The sequence below is a fragment of the Myotis brandtii genome, unplaced genomic scaffold (assembly GCF_000412655.1).
Source record: "Myotis brandtii unplaced genomic scaffold, ASM41265v1 scaffold266, whole genome shotgun sequence".
NCBI classification, from domain to species: Eukaryota; Metazoa; Chordata; class Mammalia; order Chiroptera; family Vespertilionidae; genus Myotis; species Myotis brandtii.
In genome coordinates this window covers 989,559-1,017,400 of record NW_005360124.1, presented here as the reverse complement: position 1 = coordinate 1,017,400, position 27,842 = coordinate 989,559, and the positions used below count along the sequence as shown (strand labels likewise).

General features: G+C 45.3%; 2 protein-coding genes across 3 annotated transcripts in view; one reads left to right on the top strand and one right to left on the bottom strand.

The window, feature by feature from the left end:
- Nucleotides 1-1,938, top strand: part of NAA35 (N(alpha)-acetyltransferase 35, NatC auxiliary subunit) — a 47,434-nt gene extending 45,496 nt beyond the window's left edge. The window contains exon 22 of the mRNA XM_005868263.2: nucleotides 784-1,938. Within this exon, the coding sequence (XP_005868325.2) occupies nucleotides 784-843 (60 nt within the window). The 3' untranslated portion in view covers nucleotides 844-1,938. The remainder of the gene's footprint in view (nucleotides 1-783) is intronic.
- A 3,491-nt stretch (nucleotides 1,939-5,429) lies between these two features.
- Nucleotides 5,430-27,842, bottom strand: part of GOLM1 (golgi membrane protein 1) — a 37,911-nt gene continuing 15,498 nt past the window's right edge. Inside the window, exons 4-10 of one of the 2 annotated variants that reach the window (XM_014541242.1) lie at nucleotides 21,894-21,948; nucleotides 19,358-19,460; nucleotides 15,552-15,681; nucleotides 11,098-11,257; nucleotides 10,153-10,422; nucleotides 8,471-8,584; nucleotides 5,430-5,856 (exon numbers count right to left, since the gene is read on the bottom strand). In XM_014541242.1, coding sequence (XP_014396728.1) covers nucleotides 5,813-5,856; nucleotides 8,471-8,584; nucleotides 10,153-10,422; nucleotides 11,098-11,257; nucleotides 15,552-15,681; nucleotides 19,358-19,460; nucleotides 21,894-21,948 — 876 coding nt within the window. In that variant the 3' untranslated portion in view covers nucleotides 5,430-5,812. The remainder of the gene's footprint in view (nucleotides 5,857-8,470; nucleotides 8,585-10,152; nucleotides 10,423-11,097; nucleotides 11,258-15,551; nucleotides 15,682-19,357; nucleotides 19,461-21,893; nucleotides 21,949-27,842) is intronic. The other variant, XM_014541243.1, reaches the window with a different exon arrangement.

Here is a 27,842-nt window from a genome sequence, read left to right as displayed (position 1 = left end):
GGGATAAAAAAAAGAAAATGTGTATACATACATATATGGGAGAGGTATTTAAAAAGTCTTTAGAAATGGATGCTTCAATAATAAGATATTTTTAATGGTTCAGGAGATGGATGCTTCCTTGGTAATATTTTATCATCAGTGCTATGTAAATATTCAACACAGAGGTTCTGCATCTCGTTGGAAGCCAACCACTGAAGCATTTGCGGTGGCATCTGCCCATTGTATACATACATATATGGGAGAGGTATTTAAAAAGTCTTTAGAAATGGATGCTTCAATAATAAGATATTTTTAATGGTTCAGGAGATGGATGCTTCCTTGGTAATATTTTATCATCAGTGCTATGTAAATATTCAACACAGAGGTTCTGCATCTCGTTGGAAGCCAACCACTGAAGTATTTGCGGTGGCATCTGCCCATATGTACTGCTATTTGTTTACTCCCATTGTTTTTCTATCTCCTCTCCTGCCTGGCTTTACCAGTGACTCTCATGTAATTGCTCAGTACTGTCAGTGACCCTGGAACTAAAATATTTGCTGACCCATGACTTTTTCCTGTATTTTAAGTCCATTTTCCTTTAACTATTCTCTAAAGATAGATGGTCAGCTTGTTTTCTAGTGATCTTCATAAACCCAGGTTAGTTTCTTAGTTTTTTGCTATTTAACCAGCTTTTTAAAAATCTCCCTTGTACTGCCTTGTCTTTAAAAATACTCTAAAAAATAATCTTTGTTTACTGTCTAAATATTTGTTAGGTACATTTGACTTTCTGATTTTTCTTTACAGGTTCCTCCTGAATTTGATTTCTCTGCTCACAAATATTTTCCTGTTGTGAAACTTGTTTGAGACTGACAGGTGACCATAAAGGGGTAAAATCTACTTTCAGATTATACTTTTTAGGACCCACCCATCAGTCTTACCATATAACATGAAGTGAAATGGATTTCTTGGATAACCACCCATTATAAGGAATTCTTTTAATTTGACAGCCTTATATGATGTGAATGAAAACTGCTGTTTTAAAGTGGTTTATTATGTCCATGGATGAAACTGATGTTGTTGAATGCATTGATGAACGTTATATGGTCTTATTACAGATTTAATCATAAATCATTTTTTATGAATGACTGAGTGAAAATAGTGTTTGTAAAGGTAAATAAATTTGACCAAAATGTATTACTGGAGATAAAAAAATAGTACTTTGTGGGTACATGTTAAGAGCTGAAGGTGTTTACTCTTTAACATTTGAGTAATTGAAACAACTTATCTAAAAGATGTTTCAAATCAAGTGATTTAGGGAAAATACATTTGAACGGGGCCTAGTCTAAGCTATGTAGGGAGGCTATTATATGGGCATTATGATTCCATGTCATGACATTAAATTATATACCTGTAAGAATGTAGGTGTTTTTAAAAATGTCCTTAACTATTACTTTGGTACTTTTAAAAGATTAAAGTTTAGGCCAAGCCCCTTAAAAGTACTTAGCACTTTCAGTTGTAATTTAAATAGTTGTTTCTACCTTCCCAACTGTAGTATAAGCTTGAGGAAAGTGACAATCTTTCTAGAACCTGCTCATTCAATTAATGGAATATGGAATTTTTAAATGTGGCATTGAGCTATTCTGGGGTAAACTGAGAAGGTAAAAAAGGTCACTAGGGCAATAGGTTGACTGCCTTTTTTTAGTAAAAGAAACACTGATGGTGGGAACAGGACGGATAGAAGGGCAGAGAAATTTGGAGTAGCAAGTTGGAGTCTGGTCCTTGCACTGAAAGTTTGCTTCAGCAGATAAAAGTTGATTCATTTGTCGGGTATTTACAAATCAATCCAAGCACACAAGTTGGTATATCAGATACATCCAAATCATAAGGAGAGTAGGGAATCAGAACTGGTTGCTTTTGCTTATAATAAGGAGCCATAAAATAAAACTTGAGATGACTGAATATTTGTGTCATCCTACAGCTGCCCAAAGAGTTTTAAAATTGATTTTGAAGAGATGAAATGACCTGAGATACTGAACCAGAAAGATTATAAGGTTTTTTTCCTGTAGTCTGCTAATAATGCCTTCCATTTAAGAAGAGAATTTATCTGCTTTTGGAGGATCATGTAAAGTTATTGCACAACTCTGAAACCTTCTGTCTACAATTCAAACATTAAGCCAAGCTTAAAGGAAGGTGTTGTACTTTGTTTTGATCACAGATATGTCATCTGTTGAGTCCTAGAATAATTTTGTAATGAGCCTATCTCAAAAACCAGAGCAGGATTGTCCTTTACAGGAAAACAAACAAAAAAACAACCCTGTCAGTTGTAGGCTGCTGGTTGAAATCACAGAACTACTTTTTTAAATGGTACAAAAATGTTAAATGTTGATAATACAGCAGCTTTTTTGGAGAGAGAGGGAAACTGTTGAGGTGACTATTTAAATGTGAACTTAAATTCTGGATAAAGGCAGATGTGGCACATCACCCTGGAGGTTCCATCACTGTCATTCACTACAGTTTTCAGAGACATTTTAGTAAGAAGCAAGCTACCAACACAGACTCTGGCTTACCTCTTACAGCCAAATGGGTTTTCATCTTAATTCCCATGTGTTTAACATTCATACAAAAAGCCATCTATTCATTTAAATGTTTCTAACAGGCAACTTTCAGTTAATATGAAAAGTAGGTTATCTAGGCCATCTCTGATCAATCACAATCATTTATTTGGACTTAAGAGTAAAATATTTACTAAGCACCCAGCATAGTACTAGAATCTCTAGGGGTGTAAATTATATTGGCAACTTATATTCAATGTCACTCAGTTCAGGAGTAAGAATAGAAAATAAGCATTTGTCTCAATTGATTAGGGCCTTGGTTTGTAAAACCCATTATATGAAGTGTATAGTTTAAAGATAATATCAAAAGCCAGTTAACTTTTCCCAGAGATGCACACCAGTGAGATTAAAGCCTTTCAGTTGTGTGTGTTTTAAGTGCATGGGAAGATACGTATTTTAGAATAATCTTTCAGTGTATACATTATCAGAATTTTACAAACCAGTTTTTAAGGAACAGTGGCTTACACTTAAAGTGTTGCTCTCTGAGCTGAGAAATAGCATACAAACAAACATTTAAATACACAATCAAAATAAACTTTTCCCAACTTTCAGGCACTAATGAACATTTTCAACATCTAAGCTAATATGTGCAAAAAGGAAGTTAATATAACCCATTTAGTAGAACCTCTGCCATTAAAAAATTTTTCTAAAATCCATTTCAAAGACAAGTGTTAGAATAACTATTTGTAGTTAATAATGTTTTAGGCTAAAACATAATGGTAGTAAAACTAACCACCAGGACCATGAATTCACAATTTTCTTCACCATGCCAGGTTCTATGAATGGATAACCAGCAATTACCAATTAAAACAATCATGCTAATTATCTAGTTATTTAATGACGACATACTGACTTAACAGGGAGAGGTTTATTTCTCAAGCTTCATCACACAAAAGTACACACTAGGTGTGTGCTGAGATTAGATTCCTCGGGAAATCTAAGTCTAATCCAAGGTTGCTTAGAATCTCCACCTGCAGTCTGATCTGCAGGAGAAAAGATAAAACGATTCATCTTTCCTGCCCACACACCATTTGAGAACAGAGAGGGCAGGTGTCAATTAGTTGATGCCAATTAGAGATTAGAATAGCTGCTGATTTAATTTGGATGCTTATTACACAGGTGTGTGTTTAGTTTTTTAACAGCCATAATACCTCTAAATTGTGCTTCGGGCTAGGTGCTTGTGATCCCACAGGAAGCCAGTAATAATAAAGCATGACTGCCTGGAGAAACCACGCAGGGCACACCCCCTAAAGCAGTGGTTCTCAACCTTGGCTGCACATTAGAATCACCTGGGAATCTTTTTAAAACCCTGATTTCTGGGCCTCATCCTCTGGAAATTCTGTTTCTTTGTTATGGGGTGGGGCCACAACATTAGTAACAAAGAAACAGAATTTCCGGAGGTTGAGGCCCAGAAATCAGGATTTTAAAAAGATTTCCAGGTGATTCTAATGTGCAGCCAAGGTTGAGAACCACTGCCCTAAAGGAATGGCCTTGATGCCTCTGTAAATGAAGATGAAATCATCACGGGTTACTTTTTATTTATATTGATATCTCGTCTCCACAACTTAAAAGCTGGTTCTTTAGCGATCAAATAAGGGATGAAAGGAAAACTGAAAGTTTTAAAAGCTGGACTAACAGTATTTCATTTCTCAGCAACTCTGTGCACACTAACTAAACATGAGATGAATTAACTATTTGGGAAATCAAGCCTTAAGACTAAGGGAGGTGGGACAAGGACTTAGATAAAATCTTATAGAGCTCCTTTTATACTCTTAGATGCCTTTTCTGGGTGGAAAAGTTCAGTCTTAGCAATTAGGTAAAAGGGAATTATACATGAAGAACATCCAAGTTGTAGAGCTTAACCTGAAGGCAAAGCAGGTGCTGCCTCAGTGACTGCCAGGGGCACAGCTAGTCACCCTGGGTGTGAGGCCAGGTTATGCTCCAACTCCTCTGGGCCAGTTTCCTCTCAAAACAAGGGAGTCCCACCAAATGACGCAAGGAGACTGCATCTCAATCCTGTAACTCCAAATATATTTTAGTGAGCGCACCACCCACTTAACTGCTTAGAGAGCCTCATTGAAAGCCATTGGTGTGGTTTTGCCAGTTATTCACAAGTGGCAAAAGCCTATTTTCCTGAAATATTAAGGATCAACTAAAACCAAAACTATTATCAATGTAAATTATGATTAGTCATTTTCAAATGAACATTAACTTTTGATTTTTAAATCAGTTTTGATAGGCATTTACCACAAGCTAAATATGTAAACTATGACACAATGCCATTTCTCTTCCCTTTCTAATATTTCCCAACTTATAACAGTATACTGTTCAACACCAACTTTCTCTTTCCTCCAGCAAAGTAGGCAGTTTGTCCACAACAAACCCTCCCCATGGTGCTGTGTCGCCCTCGGGCACCCGGGTCACCTCTGCTCTGGCCCCTGTTGTGTCAAGTCTAATCCACTCATAGCTTTTTTTGGTGATGCCCACTCATTACAGAAGATCCTGCTTTGCCTACAAACATTAGCAAAGTAAGTACAGATCACCAGTTTTCACATTAGAAGCCACTTAACATTAACAACAAGGGCTATTATACAAGTGGTCGTTAAAAATTCTCCCACAAACACCTTGGTGTTTAAACGTGTTTACAATGCTGTCAGTAGTGTTAGTAGTCAGTGCTCCAGGCCTCTGAGTGTCAGAACCAGGAATGAGCACAGGAGAGCAGAAACCCGTAATCCAGTGCTGACCAGGGAGAACAGAAATGACAGGCTGGTGCCCTCACTTGCCATCGCATTTGGAGAAGAGAATAACTCCAGAAGGAACCAAGAAGAGGTGGGGTTGTGTTTTTTTTTTTACGTGCAGCAGGCCTCTCCTTCGCACCAGAAGATGGACTCTTCCTGTGGATTTTATTTTAAACACAGGTCGATCCAGGATGGTAAGTGCCACTGTCGCTATCCTGGAGAAGTTGTGTTCTATTTTTGGTGTTGATCTTCTCATGAAATACCTATTAGCCAACACATGTTAACATCTTTAATATAGATGCTTCAAAAGTAACCCCCAGTGACATACTAAAATTCCACAATAATCATCTTTAGGTCTATATGTTACTTAGTAAATTTCACAGTATTCAATCCCTTGCGAATATTTTGTAGTTATCGCTGTTCAGTCCTGACATGAAATGAAGTGATTCCAGTTTGATTGTGGGTTTCCTCTTTTCATGCTGATCAAGTAAACTTATCGTCTCTTTTCTGACTTTCTGCATTAAGAACTAAAAAGGAAAAAAAAACACACACCATAATATTCTAGTATTAAATGTTTTGAGAAACCAGCCCGGCAGGTCCCATTGACATAAATATTTAGAAACTGTCATAAAGACTATCTCCCATAGCAACACTGCAATGGGGAATTGCACTCATAGGACAAGATAGCAAACGAGACCACTTGTTTGGCCAACAGGTGCCATGAAACGAAGCTCAAACATCTGAAAAATCCATATTTGAAATGGTGAAATTATGTCCCATGTCCTATAAAATATACTCTCAGAAGAATTTTGATGCTGTCACAATCCTCATGAACACCTCTGTCAGTGCACCTGCAACAGGAAGCACATGCCTCCTAAGAGCCACTGGCAGCTTTGGTCAGCTCTCGCCACTCAAAAGCTCTCCCCTTTCAGAGTGGGAATGGACTGTGGCTTCATCTTCCTTACTCTGTCCTTGGAACACATGGACAACATCAAAAGACATGTCACAAATAAGACCTAAGACCCATACCTGATTTACAACTACTGCACAGAAATGGCTGACTTAGAAGAACCCCGGTGAATTAATAATCGCACTGAGCATCAATTGCTGCTTGTATCACAAAAAGAGAGACAGCAGACATTACGTTCCTCCTGGTGAAAGAACATAACACTGTCATCTTACCAAAGGCTTGACCAGAACCTGAGTCTTATCAAGACTCTGGTTTGCAGGAGGTAAAAAGAACAACATAGTAAACTGCACTATCCAGACTGCGGAAAACTCCAAGTCAATTGGCTTTGGCTCTTTAACAGACTACAAAGAAGAAAAGGGGAAGGAGCCCCAGGGACTTACTGGTTAAAGAACATATTAAATTTAGGAAAATAGGCAAGACTAAACTATGGTGTCCAGGGATGCCCACCTGGGTGATAAACCCACAAAGAAATGTAAGAAAATGCCTACTAGATGGGTCAGGAGAGGGGTTGCTACTACAGGGAGGGAAGGTGCTGGGCCTGTGGCAGGGCATAGGGAGGGGCTTCTAGAGAGCAGGCCACATTCTATTTCTTGACAGGGTGGAGGGTGGTTACAAGGTGTTCATCTTCTAAAAACTCCTTTGCTTTGTGTGGTTTTTCTGAATCTGTTTTACTTCCTAACAGGAAAATTTTGTAAGCCTACTAAATGAAAACACAGGTAAATTCCTTCCAACTCCCAGAGGCAATAAAAGATAGAAAAATTGTAGAAACTTGTGCATGGCAAAATACACCAGAGGCAAAATCAAGACAAACTGGGAGAAGGTATCTGCAACTTCATAGATAAGGAGCAATGTCTCCAGCACATAAAGAGTCTTAAAAACAGAATTAAAACACCAAGAATCTGAAAAAATAAAAATTTAAAAGGAAATCATAAGTTCATAATGATACTAAAACCAATCAATGTGTGAGTGTATGAGTGTGTGTTGAGGTAGGGAGGTCCCTAAAGAATGGCAGCTAGTCCTGGCTGGGTGGCTCAGGTGGTTAGAGCATCGTCCTGTACACCAAAAGGTTCAATTCCCAGTCAGGGCACATACCTAGGTTGTGGGTTCGATCCCCAGCTGAAGCATGTGGAGGAGGCAACCAATTGATATTTCTCTCTGACATCAATGTTTCTCTCCATTCCTCTCTAAATCAATTTTAAAAATTAAAAAAACACACAACATGACAGCTAATACCTGTGAAGGTGACAGGATCAGAAAAGTCACCATTAGACAAGGGGTTCCAATGGATGGTAAAGCCAAATCATTGCAAAGGACCCCTGCCCCCATGGGGATGGAATGTGCAATATGATGGAAGTGATTAACAGTGCCTTATGATACATATGAAAGTTGTTAAGAGTGTGGATCCTAAGTATTCTCATCACAAGGGAAAAAATATACTTTGTATCCCTATGAGACGATGGATGTGAATTAAACTTACTGTAGTAATCATTCCACGATATACATAAGTCAACTCATCATGCTGTACAACCTAACACACGGTGTTGTATGTCAATTCTATCTCAAAAATGGAAAAAGAGGTCCCATTCTAGATGACATATTAGTTATATGCAAAGTGGACTTTGGCAAGGGAGAGACCTGGTGCACACTGCCTTCACCAAGCCACCAGCCTGCCATCCGTGCCTCCTGGTGTGGCGCAAGAGGAACGCAAGGCAGCTGCAAAAACGCCCAACCTGAATCCAATCACAGCAAAATAGACACACCCAGACCTGATCCATCCCACTGGCCTGGACTCTCCAAAAATTCAAAATCATAACACTACAAAACGCTACTATAAAAAGCTGCCTGAAAGCGCTGTGCACTGTAACAGGGCTTTTTGATTGGTGCTACAGAGTAATCAGCGGTGACCTGGCTGTTTTGTTGGGAAATCCCTAAGTATCACTGAAGACCCATCCTCCAGCTGACTCCCGAGGGCTGGAGCCCCATGAACACGCTCCTCAGCCCTGCACCTCCCTCCTGGCCCCTAATTCGAAGGCTTCTGAAGAAAAGTCTTCGGTGACGAATCACTTATGCTACTGCTGGGATTCGCTGTACAGCCACCTCTGTGGTGAAGGACCACAGAGTAGAGCGTCACAACTGCACCTAGAACGAGGCGACCCCACCACAGTCATTACCATTCACGTTCCTGTCATTCCCTGCAAGGGCTGCCTGCTTGTCTGTTTCAGATTCTGCCTCGTTTTCATCCATGTTGTAGTCATCATCTCCTCCCACTTTTTGCTCGTTTCTCCCTGAAACATTAGCACAGACAACACATAAAGCAGAAACTCCATCATTTCTCTTGGTGCCACAGACACAACAGAGCCCAGACACTGGGTTCTTCTTCCAACCATGGTTTCACCGACAGATCTTTTTGCCACATCTCAGAACTGACAGGGACTCATGTATTTGCTGCCAGTACACATACCATGTAGGAGTTCTCTATTCACGTATTCCACTTTGACTCTGAGTCTATATAAAATGGAGGAACTAACTACCTAGCTGAACCCAAATCCCAGTTTTTTAAAGAGACAATCAACTCAAGGTTGTTTCCACTGTTTTTGGAAACAACAGGTTTCTAATTAACTAGAGGCTCGATGCACGAAATTCGTGCAAGACGCTTGGCCCTCGAAGCCCTGGCTTCGTCCAGAAGGTCGTCCAGAAGGTCATTCAGTTGTCCGGTCTAATTAGCATATTATGCTTTTATTATATAAATAATGACATCTCCTTAGAGTAGCTCATTGCTCCAAAAGGAGGAAACGAAGTGACTGCTGTGAGCCAAAGGATAAAATTTCCCATCAGACCTACAGAATTCCATCATTCATCACTACATCCATCCCTGGAAAGGAAGATCAGGACACAATACATTCCACAGACATAGTCACAGAATTTAACCTAAACATGGCATATATGTATATAGGTAAGTAAATTTTTTTAAGCACACCTGGAAAAGTCAGCTCTAGTTATATTTCTCTGCACTTGCTGCCTGACGTGAACATGAAGCACAGGCCAGTGTGCCCTGTAGCTTCATTCCACTAAGTAGATCGTCACCAGTGCACCTGAAAGGAAGTGCATCCTCATGCCCTGCAGTAGCGCGCCCCCTGGTGGCTGTTACACATTGTGACCAGCTGCTCAATGGTCCAGCGGCTAGCGGACAGCCACCGACAATCAGCCACCTGAGTTTTATTGCTTCAATTCTTGAATGGAGAACTTGTGAGGACACATTCTTCAGAAAGAGAAACTTGAGTGAAAATTAGATTTAAATGGACTCAGGATAACTTCTGTAATCACATTCCCCAACTTCTGTTCCTTGGTCACTCCCAGAGCACAGGTGCCTTCTATTTAAGTGCTCCTGGCAGCTGGGATTGAAATTTTTCACATCTTTAAGAAACCAAAACCAGAAAGATGAGATTCATGTGTCCCTTTTTGGCAAACTAACTTCCTTCCCTCCTTCCTTCTCTTCCGCTGTCTATCCCCCCGCCCCCTCCACACACACACACACACACCTCACCAGGTACTAACTGGTGACTCTGGGTGCTGAAGTGCAGAGATAGACAAGGCATGTGGGCTGCCCACCAGGAGGCCTTTTACCTGATGCTTAAACACCATCAAGGTCTCCCACCTGAAAAGCCCCCTCGCTCCCTGTGAATATTATTTCTGAAAATTCCAGGTGCCACGGAGTGTACTGCTCTTCCCTCCTGCCTACTTGAGAACGGATACTGAATAAGCAAAAGAACCACCAGATCATGGGCTGCTGTTTGGTAAACTTCAGGGGGACCCTTCCCATGTCAGCAGGCAGCCCACAGAGCCTCTCACCCACCTTCCTCGTCAGCATCCTGCTCCTCCTCCTGCCCATCCCGGACCACAAGCTGGTCCCGCTCAGGCTCCTCCACCTCCTGGTTTTCCTGGCTCATCAGCAGGGTGGCTGGCACCTGTGGGGTTTGGCCGGGGTCTCTAGCATCTCCCATGCCTCTTCCGCCTGCATGTCTGTCTGCTTCCACAGCCTGCTCGTGGTCTGGCTCCTGTGGCAGCGCCTGGCTGTCCCTCCGAAGCGCCTCCTCGCTGATGACCTGAATGTCATTGGTTTCCTCTGTGCATAGAACAATGTTAGCTGTAAGCCCCCTGGCATTTTAACTTCATTAAAACAAAACCCTCGTACCACTCGATTCCCAGAGCCCCCCCAAGGACTGTGGATGGGGGAGCTGAGGACAGGAGGGGCAGCAGGGTCATGTGCTTAGTGACCTCAGCAGAAGGCTCCAGTCCTGTCAGAACTGGGGCCTGCCGTTCATCTTCAGAACCAGGAGCAAGGGAAAAGTAGTTTAGAAAAAAAATCTGGACTAAGTTATCTTGTTTACAGTGACAACCTACAGACGGGGGAAGGTGCACTGCTGGGATCATCTGACCATTGTATGTTGGAGACAAGTACTTGGGAGCCACTGACAGGTGCCTAGGACTCAGCTACCGCCTGTGATCCCCCAGCCCCACCCTGTCCTGAATAAAGGCGCAGCCTAGGCCCTTCTGCACACAGAACAGGCACTTACTTTACAGGGATGAGACCAGCAAGACAGAGAAGCCCTGCGGCCCCAGTTCCAGGTGCCCAGAGACACCTGCCACCTGCAGCCCCACTATCGAGCTCGCTGACGCCTCCAGCAGCACGCTCTGCCCTCCGAGTGTTTGAGTGCAGGGCTTGAACTCCACTGTCTTTTATTTGAATGGGGCGCTGGCGGGAGTTTAAACATGTAACTAACTACCAAGCTTCACTTACCTTTCTCACCCTCTCTCCTCAAATCCAAAGCCGCCTCAGAACTGGGGACTGGCGTCTGGGGCTCACCGTTACCGGGCACGTTCCCTTTCATTTGTGGCAGCACTGCCGGGGGCAGGCCTGTGTCCTGCAGCCTTGGCTGAGTCTCGCTGGGAGCTCGGAGCTGAAACAGGAGCACAGGACAGCCATGGTAGGGCTCTGTCACTAGAAACCTTATAACAACCCTGAGCCAACACTGAGACCCTGAGAAATGCCATCATCTACCTCGATCGTGCCCCTTCACCTGGCATAAATCAGAACATCTGAGGCCGAGTCAAGATCTCCCCGAAAGTACTTTCAATAATGGATGGAAAATTAAAATAATGGATGGACAAGTGGGCAGAAGATCAATAAGGAAAAAGAAACTAGACAGGACATCAATAGAACACTCAACCCACCAGAACAAAACATACCTTCTTCTCAAGTGTACACTGAATATTCACCAGGACAGACAGAGGCTAGGCCACAAAATGAGCCACAACCAATCTAAAATGACTGAAATCATGCAAACTATATTTTCCAACCACAGTGGAATGAAATTATTCATCATAGCAGAATGAAATTTGAGAAATTCACAAATAACCAATGGATCAAAGAAATCACAAGTCAAATGAGAAAGTGTTGAGAAAAATTAAAACAAAAAAAACACCATACCAAACTTATGGGAGGCAGCTAAAGCAGTGCTTAGAAGGAAATGTATAGGCCTACATCAAGAAAAAGAAAGATCTCAAAAGTCAGTAACATAATCTTTCCCGGTGAACATAATGGCACAACAGGAGCAAACTGAGCCTACTCAAGGAAAGACAAGATAAAGATTAGAGAAGGAATTCATGAAATAAGAAATAGAAAAATAGAGAAAAATCAATGAAATCAAGTTAGTTCTTGAAAATATGAAAAAAACTGACAAACCTCTAACCAGATTAACTGAGGGGAAAAAGAGAGTAGACTCAAATTACTAAAATAAAAAATGAAAGGGTATAACAATACTAACCATACACAAATAAAAAGTGTTATTTATAAGGGAATACTATGAAGAACTGTTTATCAACAAGATTGATAACTTAGATGAAATAGACACGTTCCTAGAAAGACAAACTACCAAAACTGACTCAAGAAGTAGAACATCTGAGTAGACTTATAACAAGAGATTGAATTAGTAACTTAAAAATTACACCCCTCTAACCCCCCGCCTGCCCCCCTTCAACAAAAGTCCAGGCCTAAAATGGCTTCATTAGTAAATTCTACCAAACATTTAAAAAAGAAGAATACCAAATCTTCACAAACTCTTCCAAAAAACAAGAGGAAGGAATACCCCCCAAGTCATTTTATAGCCAGTATTACCCTGATACCAAAGCCAGTCAAAGGCATTACAAAAAAATAAAACTAAAGACCAATATTCCTTATATAGGCACCAAAATCATCAACAAAATATTAGCAAGTCATATTCAACAACACATAAAAGAATTACATACCATAGCCAAGGAATTTATCTTGAGAATGCAAAGTTAAACATTTAAAACTCAACGAGTTAACTGCCACGCATCTAAAATGGAAACCATCCCCACACGCCACGATATTTTAAATTTAATTTAAAAAATCAATTTGTGCCGAAACCGGTTTGGCTCAGTGGATAGAGCCTTGGCCTGCGGACTGAAAGGTCCCAGGTTCGATTCCAGTCAAGGGCATGTACCTGGGTTGTGGGCACATCCCCAGTGGGAGGTGTGCAGGAGGCAGCTGATGGATGTTTCTCTCTCATCGATGTTTCTAACTCTCTATCTCTCTCCTTTCCTCTCTGTGAAAAATCAATAAAATATATTTTTTTTAAAAATCAATTTGCAATGAATATTATAAAAGTAAATATATTACTCACAATTCGGGTGTTCTTGAATAGTTTCAGTTGAAAATTCTCACGAAAAATGATTTTAAAGTTGGTCTATAGGTGCTTATGGTAGGCAAATGGTAAATGTAGTCCTGGCCAGTATGCTCGGTGGTTAGAGCATCAGCCTGTGCACCAAAGGGTCTCAGGTTCGATTCCCAGTCAGGGGTACATACCTGGGTTGCAGGTTTGATCCCCGGCCCGTGCAGGAGGCAACCAATCAATGGGTCTCTCTCACATCAATCAATGTTTCTCTCTTTCCCCCTTCCTCCTTCCCTCCCACTCTCTCTAAAAATCATTCAAAAAAATATCAAGTTAGATCAATGTAAAAATGAATTGTATTTCTATATACCAGCAAAAGATAATTTGAAAATGAAATTAAGAAAATAATTCCATTTATAATAGCATCAAAAAATACTTAGAAATAAATTGAACCAAAAAAGTGCAAGACTTCTGAAAATCATAAACACTGCTGAAAGAGATTTCTAAAGGACTTAAATATGTGGAAAGACATCCCTTAAATATGTTAAGACACCTGATTGAAGACTTCATGCTGCTAAGAGGGCAATACACCTCAAACTGATCTACAGATTCAATGTAACCTCTCAAAATGCCACATGGCTTTGTTAAAGAAATTGACAAACTGATCCTAAAATTCATAGTGAAAGTCAATGGATACAGAATAGCCAAAGTAATCCTGAAAAAGAACAACAAAATTGGAGGTTACTATAAAGCTACAGTAATCAAGACTGTGTGTGAGGTACTGACAGGATAGACAATGGAATAAAAGTGAGAGTCTAGAAGTAAACCCTCGTGTTTATAGCAAACTGATTTTTGACAAGGGCGCCACGACAATTCAGTGTGGGGAAGAATAGGATTATTTTTCTCAGTAAGTGGTGCTGACACAAGTGGATAGACAGACAATGCAAAAGACTGAAGTTGGATCCCTATCCTCACAGCAGCTACAAAGACTAAATTCACTCAAGATGGAGCATAGGACTAAATGTAAGAACAAAATGTGAAGAACTATACAACTCTCAGAAGAAAACACAGGAGTAAATCTTCCTGACCTTGGGTTAGGCAAAGTATTTTTAGATATGACATCAAAAGAATAAGCAACACAAGAAATATATAAACATGATATCATCAAAAGTAAAACCTTTTTTGCTTCAATGAACACCAACAAGTAAAAAACAACTCACAGAATGAGAAAAAAATATTTGCAAATCATATGTCCAATAGCTGTATATATGTATGAACTCATTACAAACTCTTACAACTCAATAAAAAATAACTTTTAAAAATGACAAAGGAGCTAATAAACATTTTCTCTGAAGAAGATATACAAATGGCCAATAAGCACATGAAAAAGATGCTCAACATCATTAGTTATTAGGAAAGTGTAAATCCAAACCACAATGAGAAAACACTCCACACCCACTAGAATGGCCGTAATGTAAAAGGTAGGTAATAACAAGAGTTGACAAGAATGTGGAACAAACTGGGACCCTCATAAACTGCTGGTGAGAATGTAAAATGATATGATAACTTTCCAAAAATAGTTTGGCAGTTTCTCGATACATTAATTTACCATGACCCAGCAGTTCCACTCCCCGGTATATACCTAAGAGAAATGAAAACTTATGCCCATACAAAAATATGTACATGAATGTTCATAGCCACATTATTCATAACAGCCAAAACATTGGAAATAACCCAAATAACTATCAACGGACAAATGAATAAAGAAAAGTGGTATGTCATATAATGGAATATTATTCAGCCATAAAAAAATACAGCTACAACATGGACTTTGAATGCATTATGCTAAGGGAAAGAAGTCAGACACAAAAGGCCACATAATGATTTCATTGATATGAAATGTCCAGACCAGGCAACTCTACAGAGACAGGAAATGGGTTGGTGGTTATCTAGGGCTGGGGAGGATTGGGGTAAGTGGGGGGGTGAGCTAATGAGTATGGGGTTCCTTTGGTCACGAAAATGTTCTAAAATTGATAGCAATGATGGTTTCACAACTTTGTGAATATACCAAAAACCAAAAAATTGCAAATATTATATGGGTGAATTGTATGGTATATAAATTATATCTCAATAAAGCTGCTATATTTTAAAACAAAAATGAAGAACTCCCAGAAGCAATTTCATGGGGTGTGCTTTACACAGGAGACAGCCTGGAGGAATGGGCTCCGATCGGCTCCACCGCTAACCAGGTTAAGTGTGACCTTGGCCATCGCACTTAACTATCACCATGGGCCTCAGCACCCTCAAAACATGAAAACAGCAGCAACTCCCTCCCAAGGTGGCTGTGAGCTTTCCGTGAAGTAATCCCGGTAGAGCCCAGAGCACAGGGCCTGGGCCCGGAGGCCAGCCTACTCAGCACCCCAGGGCCAGGCCGGGTATCTCAGGGAAGCAAACTGGGGAGAGCAGAGAGCAGAGCAAACCAGACAGCAGACAAGGGAACAAAATGCCTGGAGACCGGTAGGAAAACCTGCAAATCCTTGGCAGTGAAATCCAGAATTACCTGCTGGCTTGGTTCCTTGTGTTCGCTCAGGTCTCTGGAAGCCACAGCTTCATTCCCCTTTTTGGTGACTTCTTCTATCTGCTCCTCACACTGCTCCTTCACCTCTTTCATCTGATTGATGCACTGGCTCCTTTGGGGACATAGGAAAGGACAAACATCTACAGGGGTGCCTGTACGCCAGGTGTGTCCCTGCAGTGACTGAAATCCACAGGAGACACTTTCCCCTGCCCCAGGCACGTCATCTACAGACAACACGTAAGCAGGACAATGTGTGCTTTTATTAAATGACAAGAAAACTGTAGTTGATTGAAACTTTCTAAGACTATGCCACCTTGTTCTAGAACAGGTAAACTTTACTGGTTAGAAAAAAACAATTTTTAAAACATCATCTGTGGCCTGGCCGGCATGGCTCAGTGGTTGAGCGTTGACCTGTGAATCAGGAAGCCACGGTTCAATTCCCTGTCAGGGCTCATGCCTGGGTTGTGGTTCGACATCCAGTAGCGGGTGTGCAGGAGGCAGCTGATCTATGATTCTCATCATTGATATTTCTATCCTTCTCTCCCTCCTCTCCCTTCCTCTCTGAAATCAATAAAAATACATTTTAAAAAATAACAGTAATGTATGTATTGGTTAGTTCATTGTGACAAAAATGCCACACTAATGTAAAGTGTTAACAACAGGGGACACTGGGTATGGGATATACGGGAACTCTACTATCTTAGCAATAAATCTAAAACTCAAAAATTCAAAATTTATATTAAAAAATGGAAATGACTGAACTGAACTGGAGGATACCCAGTTGGTGTGAGAGAACTGTGGATGGAGCACAGAATCTAATTCGGCCTGAGCTCCCAATTAGCAGAGACACTCTGAGGTATCACTTCAGCTTTGTACCTGGAACTCAAGTGTCTGTTATAAAGTAATTGAGAGAATTACCCACTTGTACAAATGAGGAAGCTAAGAGGTGACCTGACTGACACCATCCAGGGTTGCAGAGAGGAAGAGAGACAAGGCTGAAATCAGAAGCCAGACTGTGGTTTCCTGACTGCAAGGCTCCCTCTGCCCCATGGCTGCCTCTTCCGAGCCACACCCATTTCAGAGCCAGGGTAAGTGCACGCGACCCCTAACTCTAGTGCTGTACTCGTCAGTTCACAGGACTTACTGGATCTCAACCACGAACACAGAGGGACACCAGGTACTTTAGAAATAATGAAAGACAGAGATCCTAACCTGGCACAGCTTACAGATCAAGAGAAGACTTGGAGAAAATTCGCTTGTATAAAACTATCACACACATGCCAGCCGCGGGTGGTAGACTAGTGCCCCGTAGCTTAGCACAGCAAACAAAAAGAACCAGAGGTGTCCAATTCATTGTTATCCAACAACGTCACAGAAGCTCAGGATTAGCACAGGAGCAGGTGCAGGGCCATTGCTGGACCTTTAAACCTACAAAAGGAACTACTGTTTGCGCCTGCTCTCAGCCCTGCCAACGTCAAGTACAAAGAAAAGAGCCTGTGCGTCTCAGCCCTGCGGATTAAGGTCAGCTTCCACGTCCCCGCTCAACAGCAACAAGAGGAGCAACTGCAGAACCAAGCTCACGTGCAGGTCCTACAGATCGGGACAGTGTTACTTCCTGGAGGCCGCGGGCTGGCTTTCCTTACACCTTCATGGTGCATGTTCAGGCATTAACTGGAGCTCAAATGGAGAGACATACAAGACTGGGCCACCAGAGATCTTCCTAAACCAGCCGTGGGCAAACTACGGCCCGTGGGCCGGATCCGGCCCGTTTGAAATGAATAAAACTAAAAAAAAAAAAGACCGTACCCTTTTATGTAATGATGTTTACTTTGAATTTATATTAATTCACACAAACATTCCATCCATGCTTTTGTTCCGGCCCTCCGGTCCAGTTTAAGAACCCATTGTGGCCCTCGAGTCAAAAAGTTTGCCCACCCCTGTCCTAAACGGTGCAACTGATGGTCGGAGGACCATGAACAGAATGTGCTCAGTACAGGGACCTATCAAGGCAGATGATCTGAGGATCCAGGGTGCCGACTCAGAGTGTTACTGATTACATTCCACCAGCCCACTTCCTCATGGCATGGAGAGGAGAGCGCAGGCAGTTCATCCCATACACCAACTCTAGGGGCTCTGGGGAGGGAATGCAAGGCTGTGTTTGGATCAAGTACAGTGATTGCTCAGTGATGTCTGCCACAGGGCAGGAGTAAGAAGTGGGGATGAATGCTCACTCTGATATTTGAAGGTTTCCTGGCCTTTCCTCAGCTTCTGCATTCTCAGCATTGCCTTCTGTAAAATGCTGAGGCCAGAGAGGGAGTTCTAATGGACGATGGGCACATTTATAAATGGACATATACACCAAGTTGTGCATTCAATTTGTGGGACCTTGATGCACAGCGCTGTGTACATGTCCATTCATAAATTGGCTAACAAGGTGTTCCTATCTTTTGTCAGATCCTCACAAAGGGTCTCTAATCCAAAGACAGTTAGAAGCAACTAACTCTTTCCAGCTTTCAACATTCAATGAGCATCATCCCTGGGAATCATCTTGTATCTGGCTCAGGGCTTTGGACACAACTAATGGAACAGATGTGCTCAGCCAGAGTTCTCCATCCATCATCCTCCTGAGAGAAAAACAGTGCGTCCCACACACATGGCCAACCCGGGTTAGAACACTCCGCTCACTGCCTGTCTGAATGCTCCTATCTGGGAGGCAGAGCTGCCCTTCCTGTCACTGGGCCCTGGCTGATGTCCAGCTAAAACCTTCTGGGTCAAATATATCCAGGCCATTAATGGCTTACTGTATTTCAGTCAATGGATGGGAAATATGTGCATTAGGTGTCTTTTAAGGATGAGTAATAGTAAGACTGGGGCCCTTCGTGTTTGTCTGAAAGTTTTGATTACCAGCCTAGCTCAGGGTTTCTCAGCTCAGCACCTGTGCTATTTGGGGGCAGGTAAAACCTCATTGTGGGAGGAGCCCCATCTTTGCAGGATATTTAGCCGTGTCCCTGTTCTCTACCCACCAGATGCCAGCAGCACCCTCTTCTGAGTTGTGACCATCAAAAATCCCACCAAAAGCTCCTTGGGCACAATGCCACCCACTGAGAACCCCTGGCCGAGCTGAACGAGGTTCCATCTATGCATGTTTTCTTACTCTGTTTCCTTTGCCTTGACTACACATGTCCTTTGCCTATTTATGTACTGGGGGCTCCTAGTTTGGGCTGTACTTGGTTTTAAAGCGATCAGGAAGATGTCACGGTGGACGATCGCTTCGAAGACATCAGAATCCCTACCAGGGCAATCGGTGCGCGGAGATTTGTTCTCGTACATCGCTGGTCACCACGCAGATGGCCAGAGTCCTTTCAGAGCCCTACCTGCCCCTTAATCTGGGAGGTGGACGCAGGTCACACCTGAGCACCTCTGGAACACACGCTAAAGGCTTTGGATGTACCGACTTAGCCAAGTCACCTGTGCTCCACAGAGCATGAGGTTACGTTACGGCTTCAAGCATGCTGAGCAAGGCATTTCCTGCTTCAGAGAACTGCCCTCTTATTTATCTGGTATTACGAGCCACTGGCTAACACTCTCCCATACCTCTCTGAAACACTGCTAACACTTAAAACATAAAATGCATTATTTCTGAAGGCCCGACTCCTGGAGGGGACTGGACCTTCCCCATCTTCTCCCTAAAAGGCAGGGCGAGTGGCGACCAGGCCGGCCCGTCTGCTGCCTGAGGCCGGGAGCTCGGCAGCCCCAAGTGCACGCACTTGGTGCAGAGCCACACTTACAGGTCGTAGGAGAACTTCCTCTCCAGGTTGGTCTGGTTCTTCTGAAACTGGAGGACATCCTGCTGCAGCTTGCCGTAATTCTTCTGCAGGGCCTTTAACTGGTCTGAGCCACAAGGAGGACGGGAGGTCACACAGGTCCACAGGACGGAAAGAGAAGAGATGAGTGCACGGCCCCTCCAGCACCCCGACGCGGAGGTCACACAGGTCCACAGGACGGAAAGAGAAGAGAAGAGATGAGCGCACGGCCCCTCCAGCAACCCCGACGTCCCAGCCAGGGAGGTGGCCCTTCGAGATCTACAGGAACCAGCGGCACTTGGCTCCTTTTCCAAACATGTCTTCTCTCTTAAATCTCCTTCTTGACCTCCAACCCTGAAAATGCCTGTTTCCTTCTTAGACATCCTAAGCCCTGAGCTGTCTGTCCTACCAGGTCACAAAAGCTACTACGTATCCCACTGATTTCGACATCTATCAGATGAGTAGCCGCTCCTCCCTCCGCCTGTCCTTGGCTGCCAGGCTCCACCAGGGAACTTCTCCGGTCATCTGTTCACAGCCAAGCTACTCTCCGAGGCCCCCGTGTTCATGTAATCATCTCGCCCTCTTATCTGGGAAACTGCAGCTTTCCTTGAGGAAATTCTTCAGCCCCATCCCTGCTGCCCTGACGACTTGGCTCATAAAAGCAACACAGGCCCAGCCGCAGTGGCTCAGTGGTTGAGCATCGACCTATGAACCAGGAAGTCACGGTTTGATTCCCGGTCAGGGTTGGGGGCTCGATCCCCAGTGTGGAGCATGCAGGAGGCAGCCAATCAGTGAATGATTCTCTCTCTCCCTCTCCCTTCCTCTTTGAAAGCAATAAAAATATATTTTTAAAAATTAAAAAATAAAGGCAACGCAGTAGGAAAAACAGAAACTAAATAGGTATTTATAAGGCTGGTAAGAACTGCAAAAGAAAATGGCTGGGATGCTACAGAAACACTGAAAAAAAATCTTGTAAAAGCTCTACAGAAAAACAGCAGCAGCTGACAGAGTGCCAAGCTGGGGGTGGGCGGGCAAGCTGCCACGGAGGGGCCCGCAGAGTGGGCAGACGGCAGCAGGGCCAGGACACAGCCCTGGACAGACACCTGAGTCCCCCCAGGCTGTCCTCACAACTCTAGACCTGCCCGGCTCTCTGGGGGGGAGTAAGCGAAAGTGAAGGATTCCGGGAATGCTGCTGCACAGCCACAAGGATCCATCTCAAGCACACGTATGTAATGGCCTCGAAAGACAACACCGGGAGGGGGTCAGGGTCATCTCCCGGTGGGAAACGGCTCAGTGGGGGCCTGAGGCTGAGGTGGGGGCAGGAGGCTGACCACGAAAGTCTGCGGGGGGTGGGGGACACATCCTGGAGTGATGGACACGAGCTATGTCCTGACTGTGACGGTGGTGGTCTGGGGCACTCTGCATGTGTCACAACGTATAGACAGGCGTATTGCAAAGGGCAAACTTGATTGTGTGTAAATTACAGCTCCATTAACCTAACCTTAAAAAAAAAAACAAAAAGACCCCGCCCTAACCGGTTTGGCTCAGTGGATAGAGCACCGGCCTACAGTCTCAAGGGTCCCAGGTTCGATTCCGGTCAAGGGCATGTACCTTGGTTTCGGGCGCATCCCCAGTGGGGAGTGTGCAGGAGGCAGCTGATCGATGTTTCTAACTCTCTATCCCTCTCCCTTCCTCTCTGTAAAAAATCAATAAAATATAAAATAAAATAAAAAGACTCCATAAATCAAACTGAGCATGGGCAATGGAATACTATTCCACAATGAAAAGGAATGAAGTACTGCCCTCAGCCTCGGTGTGCAGAGGCCACACCATCTAGGTGTGGGTAAGCACGCGCCACGCTGCGTGCACAATGACGAGACTGCCTAATGACACGTCTCAAAACACAGCGGCCGCTCAGCAGCACAGGACGCGTGGGAAAGGCTGCAGCCGTCCTCCCTTCCTGACGTGTGAGCAGGAGCATCGGCAGATCGCAAGCTCTGAGAAGCCCCCGGGACCAAGAACTCCCTTAACTCTGTGTAGCCCTGCCTTTCCCGTCCGAACATTCCTAGACTCCTAGACAGGCACTGTCCAATCGAACCACAGTCGGGGGCAAAAGTAGGTCTGCAGCTGTGAGTACGAAAAACAGTCTATTTTTCTTCTTCTGTGTTAATGACTGTATTATTTTCCATACGAACAACTGCAAACCTACTTTTGCCCCACCCTATAGATACACCATATATAAAAAACAGATCACATACATATCATAGATATGTGTGTGGGCACATATGTATATTCTTTTCAACGTATCAAAAAATGAGAGTGTGAATTCTTCTGTGCAGAGCAGTTTGCAATGTATTCAGTAGCATTTTTAGAGGAAAAGCTCTTTAAGGATAAATTAAAGATTACTCCATCACTCGTAATCACACCCGTCACTAGATTAGAATAAACAACCCACAGAAGGACAAGAGGAAAGCAGGTCCTCCAACCGGAGGCCTGGTGTCAGGAGGAGAGGAGAGCTCACCTTGCAGGGTTCTGATGAGCCTCTCGCCTGTGGTGATATTATTCACCAAAACCGCCTGCAAGGAAGATAAACGCAGAATGAAACACCGGAACCCACCCTAGTAAGACATACACATGGGGAAAAGGAAGGCTGCACCCCTCCCCCACCCAACACAGAGGTCAGGAGGGCAGGCCCGGGGCGGGCAGCTCTGATTATCTGACGCCCACAGCCAGAAAAGGAACTCGCACACAGAGACCTGCCTGCCCAACACCAGCTGTGACCGGAGGAAGAGGAACCGGTCCCTGGCCCTCGCCGAGTTCCAGGACCGGCCCCTCCTCTGCGCAAGGCCCCTGCCATGCCTGGCTGGTTCCCAACTCTGGCTTTTTTTCTGGAGGAGCCTGGGTACAGTCATATCCTCACTCAGAAGTCAAACTCTGAATGCCAGGCCGGCTAACAGAGCAGAGAAGGAAACGTGGGGACCACTCCTCCAGCACAGCACTCGGCGTCATTTTAACGTAACCTCGGGCCTCTTCCTTCTGTCCACGGTCGGCAAGCCTGGGGAGTGCGGGGCTCACACCCAGTTAGTGACACAGATTTGGGAACGCTGACAACAGAACAGGGAAAAGGCCGCACAGGACTCAGGACAACAACGTAAAAGCAGCAGCAAGAAAGAGAAATGAGTGTGCAGCTGAGCGGGACCAGCAGCCTGTGCGTGCCGAGTGAACACCTTACAGCAGGTCTCTGCGGAGGCTCCACATCCAGGTGCTCCCTTCTCCTCACGCCAGCTGCCAGCTGCGTGAGCGGGCAGGTGCTCCTCCTCTGAGGCACAGGCTGCTTCGGAAGCTCCAGTCCCGCGGCTCTCTCCACAGCAAACAAGCAAAGCCACACCTGAGCCCCAGCGCCAGCTCCGGGAGCGAGCATTCCATCACTACTTGCCAAACTGGGTCTAAACCTCGAGCAGGACACCAATCCAGTGGACTGTGCCCAGCACTAACGGCGAACAAAAACCTGAAGAGGCCTGGACTGGAATATTACACACCAGAGCACCTCACGCTGGAAGCACTGTTTTGTGCACACACTGTGCACGGGGCCACCTGGGAAAGTTTCTTCCTGTGTCATAATCAACGAAGCTTGGAAAATGCCGCCCGTAACTTGGAGACACGTTTCTGTCCCATTTCTGGTTCCCGGTGATGATGCCAACCACACCGCCTCCCCCCTCTGTGCCTCTGGCTTCCCCTGGACCTCTCTGCCCAGCCCCCGCTCTTTCTCTGGCCTGGACAGTTTCCTGGAGTCAGGTGTTTGTGAATACAGGGGTGTGCACCAGAAATGAAATCTGGCCAGACTAATCTGGTGTTGATTCTGGGAGACCTGAGCAAAGGCACATTTCCTGGTATAACAGGGAAGAAGTCACAGTGATTATATACTGTACTAGAGGCCCAGTGCATGAAATTCTAGCACGGGTTGGGGCCCTAGTGGCTGCCGGCTGCTGGTTGGGGCCTTGCCGCTGGCGGCCGGAACCTTCCTTCCCCCAGCCACCTGCCGCCCCCACCCCCTGGTCAAACTCCCTGTCGAGGGGACAATTTGCTTATTAGACTTTTATTATATAGCAGCGGTTCTCAACCTGTGGGTGGCGACCCCTTTGGGGGTCGAACGACCCTTTCACAGGGGTCGCCTAAGACCATCCTGCATATCAGATATTTACATTACGATTCATAACAGTAGCAACATTACAGTTATGAAGTAGCAACGAAAATAATTTTATGGTTGGGTCACAACATGAGGAACTGTATTTAAAGGGCCAGAAGGTTGAGAACCACTGGTATATAGGATAATTACTCTCTCAGGGAGAGGTTATCAAGAGGGGTCTTTATAGATATTCTTCACCAACAAAAAATATTCTCGGGCAGCAGAGAGAAGAGAACCCGCAGTGACAGGAGGATTCGCACAGCCAGGAATCCGATTTACACAGCGTGCAGCTCCTGCTCCTCTCAGAAAAGGCTTGCACCCGTCCAGCCAAAAAGACCAAAGATGAGCACGTAGCCCGGCATCCCCACTCCGGGGATTTGTCTGAAAGAACTCAAAGCAAGACCTCGAGGCGGTATCTGCAGCCCCATGTTTCACAGCAGCACTATTCACAGGCGTCAGCGCTGCAGCAACCCCGCGTCCTCGATGGTGAAGACAGTGTGCACGCAGCAGACTGTTATGCAGCCTTTAAGACAGAATGCCACGTGAGGCAGCAGGGAAGAACCTGGAGGACAGAGTGCTAAGCAAAACAATCCAGTCACAAAAGGACAAATGCTACATGATTCCGCTCAGAGGAAGGATCTAAAGCAGTCAAAATCAGAGAAACAGAAAGTAGAAAAGCGGACAGTTGCCAAGGGCTGAGGGTGCGGGGAGGGGAGTTAGGGTTGAATGAGCATGGAGTCCTAGTGTTGCAAGATAAAAACTATCCAGAGATCTTTTGTACAACAACATGAACTGTACACTTAAACTTCCACCTCGCCTAGCGATCAAAGCCTCCTTCCCTCTGAACACCAGAGCTGAAACAAACAGAAAAAGAAAAGGAACAACTTAAATGGCTGATCTCGGATGTAATGAACATAGAACAGTATTCATGAGATATTTTGCTTTTCTATTCATACTAAGCCTTCAAACCTATTCACATTACAGCACATCCCAATTGGGACATTTTCAGTGCTCAACAGCCACAGGCTGGCAGGGACAGCTCAGGCCCTGAAGAATAAGAAGGGAGGACAGAGAGAGTCCCAGCAGCAGAGAAGAGCCAAGTATCTATTTATAGCAGCCTCTCTCTCCCCTTCTCCATGTTGCACCTGTCACCCAGGCCTGTCCTGCTGGCTGCCTCTCGCATCTGCTCACTTTGCAGAATTCATTCCACTCTTACCTCAACTCAGCACATAATTTTTGCTTCAAGTATTTCAAGAGCTGCCTCCTCTCTGCCCTGCTCCCCGCCCCAGGGCCAGGACCCACCTTGTAAACCCCCAGACCTGATCTGATGACCTTGATCCACAGATTAAACCCTATGATGGGTCCCCCGTCCTCCAGCTCAAGTCCAAACTGTAAGTGGCTTAAAAGACCCTGTGTGAAAGGGTCCCTGTGCTCCTGTGTACTCCCTATATGTTCCTAAATTTAATGGGGATAAAAACAGAAAAGTAATGGAGATAAAAACCAGCCGCACACCCAGCCACGGGGTGCTGCTCCCACCTCCCGCCACCCTCCAGGGACATTCACCTGGCTTCCAGGCGTCTCGGTGGAGGACACTCTCCTGTGACCCCCACAGCACTTGGGCACCCCTCCCTGCATGCCTGGGGGCGGACGCAGGTCGGCATCGGTGGCACACAGCCTTTGCTGTGCCTTCCTGAAGAGGCTCGGAAGCTAATGTACATTTTCCAGATTCCTTCCCAGTGGGACTTAGATCCAATCAGATACACTCCCTGGAAACTGGAATGCTGACGGGGTTAGAGGCCGGAGGTGCAGAACCGAGCAAAGAGTGCGGCGGCCCTGTGTCTGAGCAAAGGCCCCGCGGCAGCCTCCTGGTTCAGCCTCGGGTCGGGCCCTGGGGCTGGTCCTGACCGGTGAGCCATCCCAGCAAGCTTGCTCCCCCAGGCCCTTCCCACCATCCCATCAGCATCTACTTCCTGTACCAAATCGTTTTTGCATCAAACAGCTAGAGTGACTTCTGTCTATGACTGGCTCCAACAGACCCATTTACTCATCTCTCCGCAGCACCCAATGGGAGATGCACAGACAACAGGCACAGCCTGGTCCCGACGGGGCACAAGCCCAGTGCCCGGCAGCATCCTGAGCAGACAGTCAGAACTGAACACAGAAAAGGAATGGGGATAAAAACAGAAACGCTTTTCTAGAAGCCTTGATTCTTCCATCAGTCACAGGGAGAAGAGGTGACAAAAAGCAAAGAAACAACAGTGATCTACTCTGGCCCTCCAAAAAAAAAACCAAACAAACAAACGAGAAAGCGCGTCTGCAGAAGAAAATCGCCTCGCTCTCAGGTGCACAAGGAAAGCCGACCCGGAGCGGAGAAACTGGAACCCCGAGAGCCGTGTCCTGCTGCAGGGCAGGCAGTGGTGGAGCCAGCAGCCTGGGCCAGCCCCGGCCACGCTGCAGGGCCCTGGAGCCAGCCAGCGACCTCTCAGGGTGCAGCCTGCACCTCCATCCCAAAGGCCACACCTGTCTCCCCGTCGGCACCTTAAGCGTGTTCTTGTGTGAAAGCACTCTAAGCCAGGACAAAAGACCAAGCTGCTTAATTTTAGTCACGTCCTTTTGAAGGGGCAGAATCTTCCTGAGAATCACCCACAGGAACCCACGCCGAAGGGAGCAGCCCCCCGCCCAGGCCCACGGCCACACGAGAACCCACGACACAAACCATCTCGGCTCTCCTCGCTTTCCCCGCCCAGCAGCCAGGGAAAAGCCACTCACCCGTCACTGACAACAGGAAAGCCCTCTGAAGCATGGCAATGTCATGCCACACCCCCTCCAATAAGGCCTGGGAGTCTCCTCACGCACCAAGTTACCTACCAGGCAAGAAAGGAGAAACCTGGAAGCTCACCGAAGCCACCTCAAAGCAGACGCAGGTCACACAGGTGAGTGACGAAGGTGAGGCTAGGTGAATGGCAGGCCCGTTCTCCCTCCCCTTCCCCACTGCCTCCGCCTGTAAGCTTTTCTCTTCTGGACACAGATGAATTAACATATCCCCAACATCCCCTCCTCTCATCTCCCACTCAGCCATCTTTCTTTTTTAGGCCACGGCTGCCCTTCAGGACTGTGGGGCGCGGTTACGGTGTTTTGGCCAGGCTCAAGCCTTGGACTAATGAAAGGACAGGCTCCTCTCATTGCCACGTGCAAGTCCCAGCTGGAGGGCAGGGCCCCCCGCCCCCAGCACAATTATAGCCAACGGCTGTGGTTGTAAGCTTGAACCTATGGTCCAAACACGTGGCCCCACGTGCCTTGTGCTAGAGTTCAGGTGCATGTAGTTGAGTAGGGTTGGAACTCACGAGAATGCTGTAAACAATGTGATCACGCCCCTACTTTGCCTCGTGGCATCTGCTATAAAATAAAGACACGGCTTGTGGACGCTGTCGTTGTCTCCTCATCAGGGAGGCAGCGTCCCACCGAGACCCAGCTATTATTCTCTTGTCTGTTTTTCCTTAATCCTTTCACACACACACACCCCACCCCCACTTGGGATCACCCTTGGTCGTGCTGGCGTGGCACACAGGACAGTACTGTATTTCCATTACAAATAAAATGGTACTCAAACGATTTGCTTTGCACTACTGAATGCACTGCTCATTCACATATTTTTTTTTCATTTACATATTTTAACAGCAAATGAAAAGCCTAAATTTCAACATCAGATAAATGGCTGCAAGAAAACAGCCTAGCATGAACGTCACAAATAAAATTGTACAAAATGAAGCTACTCCTGACTCCAACTGGTAGCAAGCAAAAATGAACACAGCAGCAGGAAGCTGGGTGTTCTCTGGATGAAGTGCTACTAAGTCACTCAGGGTCTTCTGATTCTTTCCCCAGGCATTTCAGAGAGGAGGTCATGTGCGGCAGCCAGGGGCCAGGAGAGGACCCGAGATCTCGCTAAGTCTTCAGACCCAAAAGGACTGATCTGCCTTCCGACAACCAAGTAAAAGAGTGAATGGAACATCCTGTGCCGTCCTGAGACGCTAGTGCAGACCGGCACCAGCGACTCTCCGTTAGCTTTTGCCAAAAACTAGAACCTGAAGGCCTCTTTCTACTGGGGCCCCCTAAACACTTATTTTATACACACACACATATAAATCTAAAAAGAAAACAGCATTTCCCTGCTGGCTGCGTAAAGGTTATTTATAACCACACACATTTGGCGGTTGACAATGTGACCTCAGGTTTCTGACAAAGACAGAGGCTGATTCCCTCGCCCCTTCCCTCTGGGCTGGCCTC